The sequence below is a fragment of the Amphiprion ocellaris genome, chromosome 9, assembly GCF_022539595.1.
Source record: "Amphiprion ocellaris isolate individual 3 ecotype Okinawa chromosome 9, ASM2253959v1, whole genome shotgun sequence".
Classification (NCBI taxonomy): Eukaryota; Metazoa; Chordata; class Actinopteri; family Pomacentridae; genus Amphiprion; species Amphiprion ocellaris.
The window spans coordinates 27,812,655-27,831,707 of NC_072774.1; the positions used below are offsets into that span (position 1 = coordinate 27,812,655).

Consider the following 19,053-nt stretch of genomic DNA (forward strand, 5'->3'; position numbering starts at 1 on the left):
GCGCGCATTTTAAAACGGAGCGCGCCCTAACATCAACCGGGACACCTTTTCAAAATATCTATGTATTCCTCCGCTGGTATATGTCTTAACAAATACTACAACTGGCGCAGTAGCGATACAAATGACCTCCTTTAAAACTCGCCTTACTGTCGATATGACGAAAATAAAATTACTTTGATGATTTGACTTCAGCTGCAGGCTTCCCAGAGGATCTATTTTTCCCAGCGGCAGCTCCTAGCTTCTTACCTCATAACCTCCGATGACGTTTATGGCGCCAGAAATCAAGGGTTTAGTGAGGAGCTCGCGTGTGTCAACTGGCGGATATTTACAGTTATCCGTGTTATGTTGGCGGTACCGTAAGTAGCAGGCGTTTTTGGGTGGAATACCGGCTGACTGTCCGTCGTTCGTGCTAGTATAAGCTCATTTAAGAGCCAAGATGGTGATACTACGCAGCAGCGGCAGCGTCGGAGCCGAGCCTGGAGCAACTACTCCGAAGAGGAGGTCGGTGGAGTTGGATACGAGCTCCGAGTTTCTGTCGCTGCTTCCCGCGTCGCAGAGAAAGTCCGCCCGGCTGACCCGCTCCGCCCGACCCGTGGATGACAGCTTCAGCAGCCCCGAAAATAACACGGCGAATGTGAGAACACACGTCCAGACAGCTGGTTTGATAACAAAATGAGCGTTTGTTTGGTGGATAAGTTGTCTGAACGCAACTCTGCTGTGCTAGTTTTGCTAGCTTGCTAAGCTAACTAGCAGACTGATATGTCAGCTTGTGAGCTACTGACATGACCTGAATGTGCCCCACCAGTCTCCCATGACGTTTTACTGATACTCACATAGCTGTTACACATTTATTGGTTTTCTTATAATGACACTTTATAATCGCCACTTTCGAAATTACCATAAATGATCCTAATGTATGTAGTTCAGTACTGTGCTCATATTAATATACTATGGTTGTCAGGTAGACTTGTCAGGTGTCAAAATTTACCTGTGTAAGCAAGGTGGTGTTTACAGATGATGTACTCCGTTAATGGGGCGTCTCTTCATTCGTTAAGTCTTTTAGGAACTCCGTCATTTAGCATCCTTTATCCCAGACCAGCACATTACATAAGTTATTGTTTGATAAGCGACATTTTTCCAGTGAAGCACAATTTTGTGAAAAAGATGACTGCAGCTTTCATTGGGATTAACACTGACGGCAGTTTAAAAACATATCTTATCTCATACATACCTGAATAACACTGATGTCTAGTTAACTTGATCATAAACTAGTTGTTAAAGTATAATCTGAGGTTAATGTGTGAACTCATATCTGAAGCATGAACAACCGCGCATCTCAGATAAATAAGAATTTCAACAGAGTAACTGCAGGAACAGAGGTGAGCAGCTCTTATGAGGCAAATATGGTTACAGACACTCAGGAACACAGAATTATTGTCTTATTTACTTCAGTGGGAATCAAGGCTGTTGGAAGACAGTTGCTGCCACCCATCAATGTTGTCTGCATTTACATTAAAGTGACTTTTTGGATATATATCTTAAATTATCTATCCATGACCCCTATTTGAGGTGTGTATGACATAGAATATGTTATACTGGAATTTGCTTAGAAAAATAAAATATAAAATCTAAGATAGTTTGCATTAGGACATGCATCTGACATATGTTAAGTTACTAATAATGCTGCATGTGCATATCTCAGTTGTTATTGCAGTAACTGGACAATAGCTGGTTATGGGATGTGTGTCCTGTACACTCCAGTTTTGCACAGACCTATTAGCTCCAAGCCCAAGATAACTTTAATTCCTACTCTGTGTGCTGTAAACTATAAACTCTTTGTGATTGTGTCAGGGACATGTGGATATGAAGCAGGAGGAAGGAAGTGGTCTCCATCACTCTCTGAGGACAAGAAAACAACGAGTTAATCTCGAGGTCTCTTTTGCTGAGATGGGCCCAAAGACAAGCTCGCCTGTAGATGAAGACAAGGTTGGAGGCTGCTGCACCAGGTAGTGAAGGTTCACTCACCTATGATAACCATTTATGAGTGGTGTTGTTCAGCTGACATGCCTCTGCAAAATTCTCTCAAGGACATCTCTAATTTGTTTTCTCTCCCATGTTCACCAGTTGTATGCAAAATCAGTTTTTGCACATGCTTAAGGTCTTTCAAAGTTTTTTGAGATGTCAATAATTTTATGGCTTGTTTTTTAATGTATACCTTTATTGGTTGCATTATGCCTTTCACCTTCATTTTGGGTAAAAACCTCCAAAATCAATGTAAACCCTGCAGCGGATTTGGATGTCCATTGTAAAATGTGTCATAACTTGTGCACATTTTTATAACATAAATATGTAATAAGGTCACTTGATTAACTCTTTATTTTCCTTTTATGTCTTTTCTGTCTTCAGGAAGTCCTCCAGACTGCAGAGAGAAGGCAAAGCATCCAGTGGTAAGCAGCAAGCAGGTACTGTACATTACAGATGTGTTTCACATACAGAAGAGAAGCTCTTAAGTAATTATTTTGAATTGCACATTTTTAGAATTATTCAATTCTACTAACGGAGTAACAAATACAAGTTTCTGCTGGCACCCCAGATGTTCCAGATGAAGTGGAAGGCTCATCGACTCCCAAGAGAAGTCGGTTTAGCCTGCAGAGCCGACAAGTGGAAGAAGAAGAGGAGGAGGAAGAGGAAGATCGCTCAGTGCGACGTAGCTCCCGAATCACCAGATACAAACTGGATTCCCGTAAACAGTCTGTGCTCTATGACCGCCTCATCACCAAGTGAGTCCAGAAACACTGCCTCCAATTTCTTTTGCTCCTTCCACTGCTGCTTCAGTAAAGAAAAATTATAAAAAATAGATCGGTCATCTCAAGTATCATTGAACAAATAGACTGACATATTCAATGAACTGTGGACATGGATGGTAATCTAAAGAGTAATTAATCTAAGGATAAACTTTAATGAAAATCTGCTAAGTTCTCCCTGTGACTGTCCCTCAGCACTGCCGAAGCTGTTCTCCAAAAGATGGACGACATGCAGAAGATGAGACGCAGACTGAGGAGCAGAGACAGGGATCGAGATGCTAAAGAAGAGGTAATAACCCACTCAGGAAACTCCTTTGTTTAATTTCAAACTCTGCATTGTATCCTTTAATCATAGTGTTTATGTGGACGATTTTACAGTTTGATAATGTTTAACAAGCTCTGAACCGGTCAGTTAATCTGCTGTTTCCTCTGAGCAGCTGGGCGTGTACGCCGGTGTCAGAATGAGAAGGTCTCTGAGGACAGATGTGGAGAGCAAAGAAACTGAAGAGGAGAACCAAGGTGAGAAGCTTTGGGTTATGGAAGTAACTGGAGAAAACTGTATAAAGCCAACTTGTCTAGATTTATCCAATTTTGTGGAATTTTATACGCTGAAGGCGTTATATTACTACCAAGTATTCCACAGACAGGAGAAATACCTGCATGCAAAATCATATTACTTCACCTTAAGCTGTAATGGCATTCTTTTAAACTTCAAAAAATAGATTTGTTGACCTTTTTGTTTTAAGAAAATAAATCTGACTTAACATTTCAAACATTTTTAGTGGTTTTGCAGAATTGATTTCTCTCAGCCAGTGATGATAATATTAGTTATCACATCAGCTCTCCAGTGTGTTTTTTACAAAATGCTTTTTGTATCATAGAACCACTAGGCAAGCACTTGACAAACACTTTGTTAGAAAGTCAGAGATTTTTGTATTTGTATCCTCACATGACAAGTTAAAAAAAAAAACAGTTGAACTCTTCAGAGGTATCAGGATTCTGGTATGTTCGAACTTGGTTCATATTTTATCTCTTTTTACGTCGTTTGGTTAATTCACAGGAGGGGATGAAGATGATAATGATGATGATGAAGAGGAGGAAGAAGATGGTGAAGATGATGAGGAGGAAGAAGATGACGAAGATGAGGATGCCGAAGATGAGGAAGAGGAAAACCAGCAGCGCTATGACTTCAGACAGCGAAAGACGGTGGTTCGCTACCAGGCACCGCAAGACGGTACTGCCTCTGTCAGCGCTATCAATTAATTAACTGATCAAACTCTGAACTTTATACTTTGGTATCAGCATTGTTTGAGGAGGTTTATTGATTTTCCATCAGAACCCAGAGAGCCCAGGAAGCGCAGCATGTACTTCAAGGGCCACTCATCTCCTACTCGACGCAGGTTCAGATTCAGCTCCACAGCGCCCAGGAGCCCCTACAACAGGAGGAGAACCAGCAGGTTAGTACGGCAGCTCAGCCGCCACACTTTAATCTGAGCTTCAGAAACAACACAAATTGTTATATATGGATTGTGTTTCTCAGCAGCAGTTATGGAGTAGTTTTGCAATTTACTGTAAGTAAGTGAGTCAGCAAAAATGTTGTGACTAACACGCTATGTGGAGCAGAGTCACTGCCACTGTTGTTCTTAAACTTGTGCAAATTGCAAATGTTGCTTTACTACTGAAGCAATCAGGATGCCTTTTAGTGATAACACTGCAACAGATGCATTGTCTACTTACTCACACAGGTTAATGTTCGTAAGATAGAAATTTTTAACTGGTCACTTCCCCGTCAGATAAACAGCTGTTACTTACTTACTCATAGCTCACACATTCATTCAGTCAGTTCACAGAAAGGAGTTTGGACAAAACTTCAATAGAAGTTCCTCCTAAAGATTTCTTTGAGACTTGCAGTTGTGGGTCATAGCATAGTCTCTTATAGCCTCTTTCACTGCATGTTCAATCCATCCCAAAATTGCTCTTTTTCCTCTTTTTTTCTGATTGTCTTCCTCCCACCCTCAGGAGTAGTTCTGAGAGGTAAGACCTTCACCACTTGTTATTGTCGATGTTTATAGTTGGTCTGTAGTTTGTCTTTGGGGTGCTGTGTGTCTGCTAGCACTGTGGTCATTGTTAGGTGGCACATTTGAGTTGCACATTTGGTTGTTTACATGTGGTAAGTACTGAGATAATTAACCAAACTTCATTCAAATGTTATCATTTTTTCTGCATTGTTTAACCTTGTTTTAATCAAGTTTTAAATTGATTTGTAAATTCTCTGATTAGTATTCAAATTGACTTCTTTTTTTGTGAGAATTTGGTGTATTTTCTGTGCATCCAATCAGGAGCTTCCATAATTTATTGAAAACTGAATATTGCACGGTTGATTTATCACACAGAGCCTTTAAGCTGACTTCTGTACGTCAAGAATTTCTTGTGTGTTGTTCAGGTGGTGTGTTAGTCAGATGTTGTGCAAGGTGTCGGTGTCACTTATAGTGGCCTGATGAATAACCTCATCATGTGTTTGTTGCACATGATGCAAATCAAATATTGTCTTTTCTTCTAAATGTACACGTTACTACTGTTGTATCAGCAGTCAGTGTTTCTGTATATGGAAAACTGTGATACTTATGGTGGTGTGAATGTTGTGTCAATTTGTGCATTCATTCCTGTATTGCAGAAAAGGTAGACATGTTGTCTGATCTGTTTAAAATAAGCAGATTTCGCATCTTTTGACCCTACAGAAGGAGGCATGCCATCCACAGCAGTGACTCTACGTCCTCCTCCTCAGATGATGAAAAATTCCAGAGACGGAGGAGCAAGAACAGGAGCATGTCAGTCAACAGGTGAGAGCATCAGCAGCAGTCGTCACACTGCACAACTGCAGGTAGACAGCAGCAGTTTTCTTCAGTGCATCGTTGCATATGCAAAGAAGTTTACAGTCTACAGTTCATTAGTTTATCCTAATTCCTGCAAAACAAAGATGACTAATAAGAAACATAAAGTTTGTAAACTCTTCATAAAGAAAAATTCTTGATTACTCTTGTGACCTCACAGATGGAGACATTATACTCATGAGATTGCAGTCAGTTGTGTTAAGAGGAGAGAAAACTTGCTTGCAAACGGACTATGAAACCACAAGAATTAAACAGAGAATTGTATACAAGTGTAAAATTCAGAAAGAAACACAAACTGAAAAAGCAGATTTCAATGGTGTTGTGTCAGTAACAATTTACAAATACACAAGAGGACTTAATGATGCTTTACCTGTAAAGTGCAACCAGTTTGCTGACTGTTCTTACTCTGGTTCTATACATGTCCATAATTTCACTAACTTATCTGAACCTTTTGTGAAAAACACAACAAAGCATTCATGCAATGAAAACAAAAAATAATCTGCCTTACGGGGAAATGCATGTGTTTTTTCTCTTGTTGAGAAATAATCCAGATATTGTTAAAACATGTTGCATTATGTCAAAACTCATTAAACTGTTATGTAACGATGAATTTCTGTGGCAATATTTACAGATAGAGTGGAACCAATGAGTCAGTGAGTACTGATTGAAAACGATTTTTATGTTTTCCACGTTTGCTGCAGATGTCTGCCTATGAATCTTGTGAAAGAAGATCTACTGGGGATCCACAAGGACAGGATGAAGATTGGAGCCAGCCTCGCTGATGTGGATCCCATGCACATAGACAAGACAGTAAGCTGCATCAGTGGATGGACAGATAAATGCAAGACAATTTCGAGAGTAGTCTATTCAAATTCTGATCTGTACAGTAATGTATACCATCCTGTTTAAAAACAATGTGGTATCCATTACTGTAGAGACCTTAATATGAGGTTGTCCTCCACTCTTAATAAAACATGACACACAAGTATTGTAATAGGAAATGTATTTATCAAGGAGAAATGAGAGGAACCCTAATATTCTGTTGTGCACCTGATTCAGGTGCGATTTGACAGCATTGGAGGTTTGAGCAGACACATCTCAGCGCTGAAGGAGATGGTGGTGTTTCCTCTACTCTATCCCGAGGTCTTTGAGAGGTTCAGGATCCAACCACCCAGGTAAACAATGTGTGTTTGTGAACATGAGGAAGCACATCAGACTTTGTTGCATATATGAAAATGTCAGCAGTCATTGTTGCACATGATTTTTAAATCCATGGTTCTCTATTTTTAAATCACGGGTTTAGAAAGTATGGGTTCATGAACATGACGTTTTTTGTCCAATTTAATTTTTTCCAATTATAATAGTTGCATTGTCTTGATATTTCATTAGCTTGTTTTATGTACATATAGTGTGAAGTAGCATAAATTCATTATACATTTGTATATTTGGCAATTTCTTTATTTATTTTTCCCTCAACTTTCTATTTTATGGCAAACTCCAATGGTGAATGCTTTATTTTTTCCTTTATTGAACATTTTCTGTCTGTTTCGTGCTTTCATGTCACTCTTTGCTTCCTGTGCTTTCCTTTTTTTTCTCTGCTTGTCCCATCTCTTCTCAGTCTTAAGGCATTTTTCTGGTTTTCTCTTGTCTTCAGAGGCTGTCTATTTTACGGTCCCCCAGGCACCGGGAAAACCCTCGTAGCCAGAGCACTGGCCAATGAGTGCAGTCAGGGGGAAAGAAAGGTGTCATTCTTTATGAGGAAAGGAGCTGACTGCCTCAGTAAATGGGTGGGAGAATCTGAGAGGCAGTTACGACTGCTGTTTGACCAGGTAAACTAAACTCTTCACCACCATACTGCCCCTTTTTTCAGATGAAAGTGTCATTTTTTTTGTTTAGTTGCTAGTGTAACTGATTATTAATAAGAAAAACATGAACTCCAGGGCTTTAGAGTAATTTTACAGTGGTTGCACTTTTTAAGTTCCCATGCACATTGGTGATTTTTAAAAAATACATTATGTAAATGATTAAAAAACAGAATCAAGTCTAAGTAATTGTTTTCTACATTGTACCCATTCTCTATCATATGGAAGATTTGGGACTTAAAAGGTACCCCTCCTTATCAATGTTATAAGCAGTACTAAATTTGCCATTTCTGACTTGTCACAACTTTGGTTTGCTGATGATTGGCACTGAAATGCTACCATCCATGCAAAGAGTTTCTTGGCGACATTGCGTGTTTTTAATATTTCACCTCGAAACATTGGTGCTTCAAAAGCAAAAGCACGATTCCCAGACATGCTTTGGCTGCAGTCTACAATTTACTGGTGTTGTCACATGCATTAGTAGATGCTACAATTTGCTGGTCGCTCTACAGCCTAGCTAGAGGGCTGAACACAGAACAGTCTCTAGTTTCCACTTAGTTACTACAGTGTACACAACTCAAACAGGTGTGTGGTCAAAAGGAGTGAAATAAGGTATTGTAATGTAATCTTTACCCAAGCAGCAAAAAGTGATTTACGTCTACTGCATAAGATACGCACAGACGGATTTGCTAAATGTCAGTTGGCACTGGTGCAACCAACACAATGTTAGGTTGTATGTGCGACCAGAATGGTTGTACTGTGGAGACTCGAATTCCTCGTTTAAAATAACAGAAAACATTTTGGACACATCAACTTATGTATTAAAAAGAACTAAGTCTGTTCATTGTAACTATCTGGTGTGACGTTATTGCAATCTATAAGTGATTTAAATTTTTTTTTTACGGAATTCTTTCTAGGCGTATCAGATGCGTCCGTCCATTATCTTCTTTGATGAGATTGATGGTTTGGCTCCAGTCAGGTCCAGCCGTCAGGATCAGATCCACAGGTGAGTCTCACTCTACACTTTCTCCCGTACATGTCTGGTGATTAATGCTGGAGTGTGAAATCAGTGCATGTCTTCTTTGTTATGAGGGGATGGTGTTGACCAGAATTTTGAAAAAAACACAATCTTTTTTGTCTTTGAAGTTCCATTGTGTCAACCCTCCTGGCCCTGATGGATGGATTAGACAGTAGAGGAGAAGTTGTTGTGATTGGAGCTACAAACAGACTGGACTCCATCGATCCAGCGCTCAGAAGACCAGGACGCTTCGACAGAGAGTTCCTCTTTGGCCTGCCAGACAGAGAGGTGAGAAATATAAATGCTTAGCAGGGACCATTAAAGAGAAAATTAACTTGCAGTCAAATTATAATGAATGTTGAAAACTAGCCAAATTGTGTCGAGTAATGTCATTTACATGTAGTTGGTATTTTTCTTCAGTTTCCTGTATGCATAGCACTTCTTGAGATGTAGACAGTATTTTAAAATGCACTGGTTCTTAATTTAGTTGTACTTCAAAGAGTCAGGTGACATGTTCTTTCATAATGAGATTATTGGTTATATTGCCATGCTAGTAGACGTTTATATTATTGAATGTTTGAAAGTAAGCATCATCATCTGCTTGTAGAAAAAAAACAACTGAACTTGAAATTCTGTGATCTAATTTTTATGTCAGGCAAGAAAGGATATTCTGAAGATCCACACCAGACAATGGACTCCTCCACCTTCTGATGCTTTTCTGGAGGAACTGGCAGATAAATGTGTTGGTACGTTGCATTCAGTGATGCTAAAATACTGTTCAATAACAGCTTGTGAAATACATCTGACTTGTAATGATAAAATAACCGTGTTCCAGTACTGCATGCAATTACAGTTCACTTGTCCATAGTGTATAAATGAGTATAAAAACTAAATACAGACATTTCTATGTCAAGTAGAGCGATGTCACTAACGTCACCATTTACCTAGAGAGAGCCTAGAGGTGTTAGATTGACTTAAAATCAAATTTGTCTATCAACTCCATCCATGAAGTTCTGCAGGAACCACACAATATTTTTACACTTTGGGTGCAGGCTGCACAATATATCATGTCAGGATAGACACTGGAATATGTGCATCCCTTCACAGAAAGTGCCATGTGAAGTAAGTACAGGTTAAAGTTTGCTAATTGTTTCAGTGGACATTAACGACAGGTTCTTTATTTTAAAGGTTATTGTGGAGCAGACATCAAGGCGGTGTGTTCAGAGGCGGCCCTTTGTGCACTGCGGCGTCGCTACCCACAAATCTACTCTTCATCGCAGAAACTTGTGCTAGATGTCAATTCCATTTCCATCACTAACAAAGACTTTCTGTGTGCCATGTCCAAGATGGTGCCAGCTGCCCAGAGGTAAATAAATTTGTATTGTTAATGTTTGTAATGTCTCTTGTTTTAGACTGGTTTGCCTAAACTTTGCTCTGACAGCCTCCAAGTGTGGTTCCTGCTTATTGTTAAATAAATATGGTGCTGACTGTGATTTTATTGTGTTTTTAGGGCAGTAGTGTCTCCAGCCAAGGCCCTGATACCTGCCATTCGCCCTCTGCTGAGTGCTGCATTGCAGAACATCCTCCACACAGTCAGCAGAGTGTTCCCACATGCTGAGCAGGGCTTAAAGAGGAGGAGACAACAAGGTGCCGTCCTGCTTCGTCTTTGTCTCTTGCTTTGTTTTTATGTTCGTTTATTTTGGGCCTCCTCTGTTCTCCATCATCACGCATCCTCTTGTCTAATATAGCAAACTCATTTCCCCTGTGTTTTCAACTAATTACAGAAGACAACACTAGATTGATTGTTCATTTTTCAAATTTTATGAGGCATCAGTGGGGCCTGAGTGGTAACTGCTGTTGTATGTGTTTGTTTCCAGATCTCCCCTGTGGTGTGTCTGAGGATGAGCTGATGTTCAGTGATGAAGAAGACTCAGAGATTTCCTCCAGCAGACAGACTTCTCACTCCCAACTTAAAACATCTGCTGCTAATGGTCTCCTAAACCTCAACAGGTAGGTCACTTATTCTTTATGAGACAATGATATGAGGGTATTTATTTGCTAAAAGTATAGTTTCAAACTAATTTTAAATCAGGGTCTTGGTATGGGAAAAACTGTATCTTTGGAGTATACACTTTGTAGTTTTTTTTGTCTTGCGTTCTTTGCTTTACATTGTGAGGGCTCTGAGCTATCTGTAATCCGTGACCTTGATCTTACTGAAGATCATGTAGGCAATTTGATGAACTCTCTGAAGCCTCATCATCACCTCACCCAACTCAGTCTCTCTGTCATCTTTACTGTACAGGAGTGTGTTAAGCCAGCCGACATCCTACCGTCCCAGGCTGCTGCTGGAGGGCAGACCAGGCTCAGGTCAGAGCTCCCACCTGGCTCCTGCTGTTCTTCATGCTCTTGAAAAATTCACTGTATACACACTGGACATGGCCATGCTGTTTGGAGCCAGTGCAACTGCTCCAGAAGAGACCTGTGCTCAGGTAAAAGCAATACTGTGAAAAAATAAAACATTAGTAAATGAAGACACTGTAAATATTTAGTAACAAATTCATCTGATGTTGTATTCAGATTGAATCTAGAATGTCTTTTAAATCAGGCTCCTGAAGGTATAAAGGTGATCTCTGCTATTGCAGCCTTGTCAAATTCAGTGTGTTCTTTTCAGTGGACCTCACTGGCCAAAATGGCTGCCACAGAAACTGTAGTTCATGGGCCCCGCCTCCTTATATCATGGGCAGTGGGGATAAATATGTATTACAGACAGATACTTTGTAATCTGTATGTGGACAAGATCCATTATGAGGGCAGGGGTTAAATGAGCTGTCCTCATTTACCAGAGCTTGATGTAATGTTTTGAAATTGCTTATTTTTTCTGACCCTCAAAACAAAAGTATTCATTTCACAGTGATTTAAAAACAGACTTTTTACTAACAGGTTAGCATTTAATAAAGGGGTATTGATACCTGTATGTATTAATTTGAAATGTTCAATTCAAGGTTTCTGCTGTTAGTTTTTTGGATATTCAACACTTTGGACCATTTGGATGTTTAACCACACCTCGAACCATTTAGATTGTCAACCAATAGGAGTGCATGTTTTGTATGAGTATGATTTTATTGACCAAAAAACAACATTATTCTCCAACTCTATATTCATTTTTTCATCTTTTAGCAATTTTAGATTCTGTTCAAGTACTATAATTTAAACCCAACCAGTATAATTACTTGCACTATAAATAAGCGTTCCTGTGTCGCATGCTGTGCAGATTTTTGTTGAAGCCAAGCGGACCTCTCCTAGTATCTTGTACATCCCTCACATTGGACAGTGGTGGGAAACTGTGGGTCCTGCCTTAAGAGCTACTTTCCTGAGCCTGCTGAGCTCCATCCCTGCATTCTCTCCTATACTGCTGCTGGCTACCTGCAACCTCCATTATGACCAACTCAGTATGGAGGTATGGAAAGAAGAGTGATGTATAAGGGCACAGCATGTACAGTTATTATCAGCATTGGCTATTACAACTAAGATGCTAATGCATTAGATTTTTTTGAACATTAAAGGATTCTTGGTCATGTACCTGCATTCATCTACAAGAATGACTTTATCTACCTCCCATCTTCCTTGTCTCAGGTGCAGGAGTTGTTTCGTGTTGAGTACGGAGAGGTCTTCCATGTCCAGGTCCCCACCAGCCGAGAAAGAAGAGCCTTCTTTGAGGATCTAATCCTCAACCAGGCTGCTAAGGCCCCACCCTCAAAAAAGAAAGCTGGTAAGAAATTGATGACTTTGGGTAACAAAATACAAGATCTAAGTTGGTTTTGTGGTGCTTCAGTTCCTCTTAAATTCCAGGCAAACATTGTGTTTTACAGGTTTCATAGTTCATTTGTAATAAAAGCAAATTCCTGTGTTGTAATGCTCATAAAAATTTCAATTTTAAGTAACGAAAAACAGCAATTGTTGAATTGCATCAAAGAAAAGTATAATGTAATGTAATTTATGAGAGAGTATGTAATATTTTCTTTAGTTTTTTTGCTTTATTTTGTGTTACATAACACCAGCACAGGCATGGCAACACAACTATTAGAGATGAGGTTTCACATAAAAAATGTTCTCTAAGCCTGATGGATGGATGGCAAGATGCTAGTATTTACTTCCAGTCTGAATACAGCAGGCTACAGTACATTTCAGATGGACTATTTTAGAGAACTTAGATGTTCTAATGTCTGCACACAGAAAATCTTGTTACCTTAAAGTTGTGAATGAAGGTATTACAGAAAATCTTCCATAAAAAAAACTAGCACAGCAGATAAATCAGATTAGGTGGATAAGTCTGATGTGTCAAAATGAGCTGGTCTAATGTAATAGATGGAAGATACACGTGGATGTTAACATGATGTACGTAGAGCACGACAGCAATTTGTTTCCCTCTCACATTGTATAAATCTGACCACTCCTAACTTTCCTTAGTGCTCCATGCATTAGAGGTGCTTCCAGTCGCCCCTCCACCTCCTCCTCGTCAACTGACCAAAGAGGAGACCCAGCGATTGGAGGAACAGGAGGAAGGCACCCTCAGGGAGCTTCGCCTCTTTTTACGTGATGTCACCAACCGCCTTTCCCAAGATAAACGGTTCAAAGCTTTTACAAAGCCTGTGGATTTAGACGAGGTAGCTGTTTGGATTTCTTCTATTCTCCATTAACCTGCCTTACTTGTTTCCCATCAGACAAACATTCTTAGATGTTCTAATGCCTTTTCCTTACATCTTAAGTAAGTGGAGTGATAATTATGATGGTCAGAGATGTGGACTACTACAGTCTTTTTTGATACAAACACTAGGGGCAGAATAATCACACTTCCCTACAAATAGTGGCCTATACTATGCTTAAGTTTTTTGGTTAGTATTTTATTTTAACATATTTCCACAACAGTTACACAAATATACACAGCCACACCTACAAACAACTGTTTAGGAAGGGGCCACATCGCCGAATTTTGTGTAAACACAGCCGAAGCCACACTTCTTCTGCTTGGTGTGTGTGTAGCTCAGTCCTGCCATCAGACAAACACACACACCTACCACTCTTTATACCTGAATGACAGAAAAAGTATGGGAAATGATTTATAGCTAGACCAGGTATGTATTGCAGATATCTATCACTGAATTCATCTTAGTCAAAAAGAACAGTTCAGATAAAAACAATTACATTCTTCTTATCCACTTTTACAAACCATTTTCTTAATAAATATGCAGGATACAATTCCCTTGGAAATATAGTAATTCAAGAGCAAGATAGAGCTTAATTCTAACTATTCATAATTCAGATTGGAGATATATTTTATTCAATTTAAAGTCAATTCAGCAAACCTAAATTTTACATTTTCTGTTTAAGATATCATAATTTAAGTTTGAACTAGTCAGAATGACATTGTAAACATCTCAAACTGGAATTCTGACTGTCAAAATGTAACTACAGATGTCTTAAATTTGAGTTTTGACCAAAATGTCGTTGTAGATATCTGTAGTTCACCAGAAATTGTGGCAAGCAGAAGCAGAGCTGACTTATCTCTCAAACAGACTATGGTGCTGGAACTGCATTCGTCAAGCCATTTTACCACCAAGCTGTAGTAAATTCACACCACAAGTCTCTAATGAACAAGGCTGTTTTTCTGCAAAGACATCTTCCTGAAAAGGTCTTTCTATTTCATGGCATTTTCCAACAATCTCATCTACCACAGCAGCTGCCGTTTCTTCCACTAACACTGTTGAAATGCTTTGCTGAGCCATCTTTCAATGGGACTCTCACATGAGCAGCATCCTGTACAACAAATCAGGCTAGACATTACAATTGTCTTGGCTGGTCAAAAATGTATTGCAAATATCTGTAACTGTCATTTTGACTAGTCTGAATGCCTTAAAGATGTCTTGATTACAGACTCTTAAGAAATAAAACTGAATTCTGACTAGTCAAAAATATTACTGCTGATATCTGTAATATTAATTCCAGATAGTCAAACTCTGCTATTGAGTGGTAAAATGGCTTGTCATTGACGGCAGAGGAGCTACAGAGCCACTGCCTGGAGGTTTCAGCTCAGAAATATCCCAGACACAATAACAGAGTGTAATACAGGCAGAGAGCAGACCTTGACAGACAAATGCACCACCATGCACTTGTAGATTCAGATTCAGAAAACTTTATTTGTCTCCAGTCCCCAGGGAGCAATTAAAAATGTGTAGTGCATCATAACTGATGACTGAAAGTCAGAAAATGCCACGTGTGATGCTCATATCAACAAAGTTTGTGCTTTAAAATCAGGTCTCAAGTTTGATGCCTTCCAGCAATGTTGTTGTACTCAACAACTGTCATATGTTTCAGGTTCCAGATTACGCTGAGGTGATCAAGAAGCCTATGGACCTGTCAACGGTGCTCTCTAAGATAGACCTCCATCAGTATGGGACAGTCAAAGAGTTTCTTGGAGACGTGGACCTCATCTGGCAGAATGCCCTCGAATACAACCCAGACAGAGACCCCTCAGGTACACAATGAACAACACACACACACATACACACACACACACACACACACACACACACACACACACACACACACACACACTATGAGCACAGAGAATGTGTAAAATATACATTTTTGCTGTGACTGGTTAGTTTAATGCAATGTGTGTGTGGATGTTTCCCCTAGATCGTCAGATCCGCCACAGAGCATGTGCATTGAAGGACACTGTCCATGCTATTATCAGGGATGAACTGGATGAAGATTTTGAGAAGATTTGTGAGGAGATCAAAGTTTCACGCACAACAAGAGGAGGTCAGTGGTCTGTTTGTGTGTCTCGTGATTATTATTGTCCTGGCCGCAGGAAAAATGAACTTTCACGCTGACAGTCTGGTTTAGCTCAGTTTCAAACTATTAACCAGTACAGATCATTTTAGTCACCCAAAGGTCTCCAAGGCTTTGCTTTCTGTTATTTAGTGGCTTTGGAAAATTTCTCAAGGTTCTTGCTTAAGTTCATTTAAGGCGCTCAGCTTTTCACAGATATTACTAAACGCTTGTATGTCTATTAATATTTTCACTTTATGCGTGGTTCATCTTGTGATTTAAAACAAGACTGCACAACTTCATCTAGTCGATGTCAGAATGTACTGTACCTGTGATGTTTCCTTAGATCACAACAGTTTCATGAAAGCACCAGAGATTGATATATGCACTGTACATCCTTGTTTCCTTTTCTTTGATGACCTCAGGTTGCTCCAATGCCCGATTTGCTCCCTCCTACTATCACGTCCTTCCAAAACAGCCCAAATCTCCTGCTGAAGCAAAGATCACAGATGTGACCCCACAAAGGGAGCCGGTTGGAAACACAGTTGCAGTTACTCCCACTGCAAGTTCTTCCGCTGTTACAACACCCAAACACACAGGTAAAAAGTCTAGTAGATAACTGAAAAATTTGATAGTACAATTAAAGGACTGCAACAAAACACTGTTTTATGTTGCCCTTTCAGCCCAGAAGAAGAAACGGCGAAAGAATCGCTGGTCCAATGGCTACCTTGCAAAGAAGAAGTCCTCCTCTCCACATGTGTCCAGAGATGATGCACAATTAGGGTCAGATGAGGATGAGGAAGATGGAGATGATGAGGACGAGGCTGAGAAAGGAGGAGCAGAGCGTGATGAGGCTGATGGAGCTGAGGCGGATCAGATGGTGGTTGATGCAGAGTCAGGACCTACAGCAGCTCAGGAAGGTAGTTTTGTGGATGCTGTGAGGCAGCAGGACAGTCAGGAGGAGAAGAAGGATGAGGAGAGGAAAACAGCTGCTGAAAATGTGGTAGTCCTATGTGAAAAAAGGAAACCTGAAAATGAAAACCAGACACAGGACGAAAAAGAAAAGATGGACATTGCTGACACACAGCAGGTAGAGGACAATAACAAGAGTGAAAATAAGAACCATGAAACTATTTCTGTGAACACTAACAAAGACAGCTACACCAAGACAGAAAGATATACCCAGCATCCTAGAACAGTCGACACTCTCTTTCTCAATCTGTCAGAAACTCAGATTGAACAGAGTCTTTGTGTAGGACAGGAAGAAAACAGTCAGGTAGTTACAGTAGAGGAAGAAGGGTTGAACAACCCAACTGAGCCAATGGAGGTGGAAGCAACAGAAACCTCAACCACAGATTCCGCTGCAGCTGCCAGGGGAGAGGATGACACAAGTACAGGTTGGATATTAACAGTCTCACATTCAAAGCTACTGTTTGATAAAATGACAGACATTTGTTTAAAAATGTGGAAAAAAGAGAAATGCTGACCTGATGTCCCCCAAATCCCTAGCTAAAGAAAATGATTAGTGTAGTGCTTGTAGCCTCACAGTGAATCTACCAGCAGTCTGTTATCTGTTAGAGTGGTGTAAACACTGCGTTTGCCTGTCTGTGTTTTATCTCAGACCGAAACGTGAGGCGAATGACTCGGGCTCTAAAAAATGCTGTGCTGCAGCAGCAGATGATCAATGTGGACAAAGCTCTGCAGATCTTGGACCAGGAAACTCCTCCTCTGGTTGTGGACAGAGACAAATTAAAGGTGTGGGATACTGTGTGTGTTTGTGTGCTGACTTGTTTTCAATGGTGTGAAAGTCATAAAAACTGATTACTTGCAGTGCTTTTTTTGGTCAGCTGTCTTTGCCTACAATGTCATTTACATATAATTTGACTCCTTGCTTTGTTTCTCACCTCATTAGGAGCTGTTAGAGAGGGTAGTATCCAAGACTGATGGTTATGAGGTCTACAAGCTGGAGAAACTCTACGCTCTGCTCTGCCAGAGCATCTACAGACACAGACGAGACTACAACAAAGCTGTGCTAATACAGGTGAGCATCAGACTTTACTGAAGAACAAAAGTAGACTGTAGGGCTGCTTTTCTGCAGATATTCTTGACTTACCAAAGAGTGCAGGTATAACTAATAACCACCTGTCAGTAAGCCATGTATGTGACAATAGCAGTAACGGCAGACAGATGCACCTAATAATGTTCATACTGCCTTAACATAGACCAGTTCCAGTGTTATTCAGTGTTTTTGTTTCATTTGCCTCTATAATTTGTTCCTAATCTACAGTCCTTTTCCTGTTTTTTTGTTGTGTTAGGAGTTGGAACAAGAGATTGAAGACTTCTGTTGACTTTTCCAGAGGAATGTGACCATTTTTACTAATTATTCTCATCTCCTGACTGAACTGTGTATATATACAAACAGTGGTTCTATTTTCATAGAAATCTACAGGCCACCTATATTTGTGCATTAGCTACAACTTTGTATTACCTCGTTTCTTCTATTTAATTAAATGACTTTCCTCTAAATGTTAGCGTGCCTTTTTATGAGGTCAAGATTACAGACTGACTAGAGCTGAAGAAGTTTGAAATACTGAAATTTGTGAAGAATTTGATAGGGAGGCCTTTGCCATCACTTTTAGCAAGCCTTGATTAACTTGTCCACTATAGTGTGTCAGTGACATTTGTATTAGAAAATGTCCTGTTTACTGAAATTCCTGTTTCACTACTATATTTTCTTGAATTTGTTAAAACACGTGATCATAAAACGATTGTGTAAAAGCCAGACTGGTTGAAAAAGCATCAGCAAAGTCTGCACTGCCACAATTAATGGATTACTCCACTAAGTTCACACACTTTATAGATGAATGTCTCCATATCTGCTTCATGGTTTGTGATCATTCTTTTAAATCCGTCTTTTAACCCTCAGACTTTGTGATAGTGCAACAAAAATCGGTAAAAAGCTCCAGATCTTTTCTGTGTAATAGGAAAGTGCTGCTATTCACAAAAAGATGTTTATGCGTCCACAAGTTTTCCTCCAGTCATACTGATATTTTTTAGCTGTTGACTAGTAATTTCCACCTTGGCAGCAGCAAGTTAAATTCTGGCATTTGTTCATTCTCCACATGTACTTGTAGAATTGGAGTTAAATCTAGTAATTACTAGTTTTCCGGTAGGACTTTATTTTTTTTATTTTATTTTTTTACAGAATCATTCCTCTATGGCTGTGTGCAACACCCACTTCCCATTCAACCAAGTGGTTATGAGAAAACCACAAGATGTTTACGCTGATTTTGGAGCAATACAAAATGTCTCTGTTATTGTCACTAAAGAGTTCAGATGGTATAAAATGCAGCTTACATGTAAGCAAAATGTGTACATGTTTTTTTTTTTATTAAAGTGTGTTTGATTTAAGTTTAGGTGTAGATTTAGTTGAAACTCTTGCACAGACTATTGAAGACCGAATAAGATGTTCAAACCATTTAACTGCAAGACCTGCAGCCAGAAGAAACATGTGTCTTGGGTGTATTTATCTTTTATTATTGTATTAGCATTATCAGCAATTTAAAAAAATGTATAACTTTACCAGCTATTTCAAGACTTTTGATCAGTTAAGGGTTGCATAAAGAAGCTAATTGTGCTGTGAATGT

At 39.6% G+C, this 19,053-nt stretch overlaps 1 protein-coding gene and 1 non-coding gene across 4 annotated transcripts; both read left to right on the forward strand.

The window, feature by feature from the left end:
* The first annotated feature begins 253 nt into the window (after positions 1 to 253).
* On the forward strand, positions 254 to 18,775 carry LOC111572974 (ATPase family AAA domain containing 2). 3 transcript variants are annotated; one of them, XM_023276876.3, is made up of 30 exons: positions 254 to 634; positions 1,852 to 2,006; positions 2,407 to 2,462; positions 2,594 to 2,780; positions 3,000 to 3,093; positions 3,242 to 3,323; positions 3,865 to 4,038; positions 4,141 to 4,261; positions 4,824 to 4,838; positions 5,543 to 5,644; positions 6,397 to 6,505; positions 6,755 to 6,870; positions 7,350 to 7,524; positions 8,475 to 8,563; positions 8,704 to 8,863; positions 9,231 to 9,321; positions 9,764 to 9,941; positions 10,086 to 10,222; positions 10,453 to 10,585; positions 10,878 to 11,064; positions 11,847 to 12,032; positions 12,209 to 12,344; positions 13,043 to 13,239; positions 14,948 to 15,107; positions 15,272 to 15,397; positions 15,832 to 16,005; positions 16,090 to 16,803; positions 17,028 to 17,161; positions 17,319 to 17,447; positions 17,722 to 18,775. In XM_023276876.3, exons 1-30 carry the CDS (start codon positions 437 to 439, stop codon positions 17,752 to 17,754), a joined length of 4,548 nt encoding a protein of 1,515 aa, XP_023132644.1. In that variant the 5' UTR covers positions 254 to 436; the 3' UTR covers positions 17,755 to 18,775. The 3 variants fall into 3 exon arrangements, with proteins under 3 accessions (XP_023132644.1, XP_023132646.1, XP_023132645.1); XM_023276878.3 differs by having other exon boundaries at positions 2,407 to 2,447; XM_023276877.3 differs by lacking the exon at positions 4,824 to 4,838.
* On the forward strand, positions 11,213 to 11,347 carry LOC111572983 (small nucleolar RNA SNORA5). The gene has a single exon (XR_002746500.2). It is a non-coding gene; the product is annotated as a small nucleolar RNA SNORA5 (small nucleolar RNA).
* Positions 18,776 to 19,053: the final 278 nt, after the last annotated feature.

Coding starts and splice junctions, on each gene's coding strand:
- LOC111572974 (XM_023276876.3), top strand. CDS start 437: ATGGTGATACTACGCAGCAGCGGCAGCGTCGGAGCCGAGCCTGGAGCA. Junction 5,645..6,396: donor AGGAGCATGTCAGTCAACAG/GTGAGAGCATCA, acceptor CGTTTGCTGCAG/ATGTCTGCCTATGAATCTTG. Junction 8,864..9,230: donor TTGGCCTGCCAGACAGAGAG/GTGAGAAATATA, acceptor TTTTTATGTCAG/GCAAGAAAGGATATTCTGAA.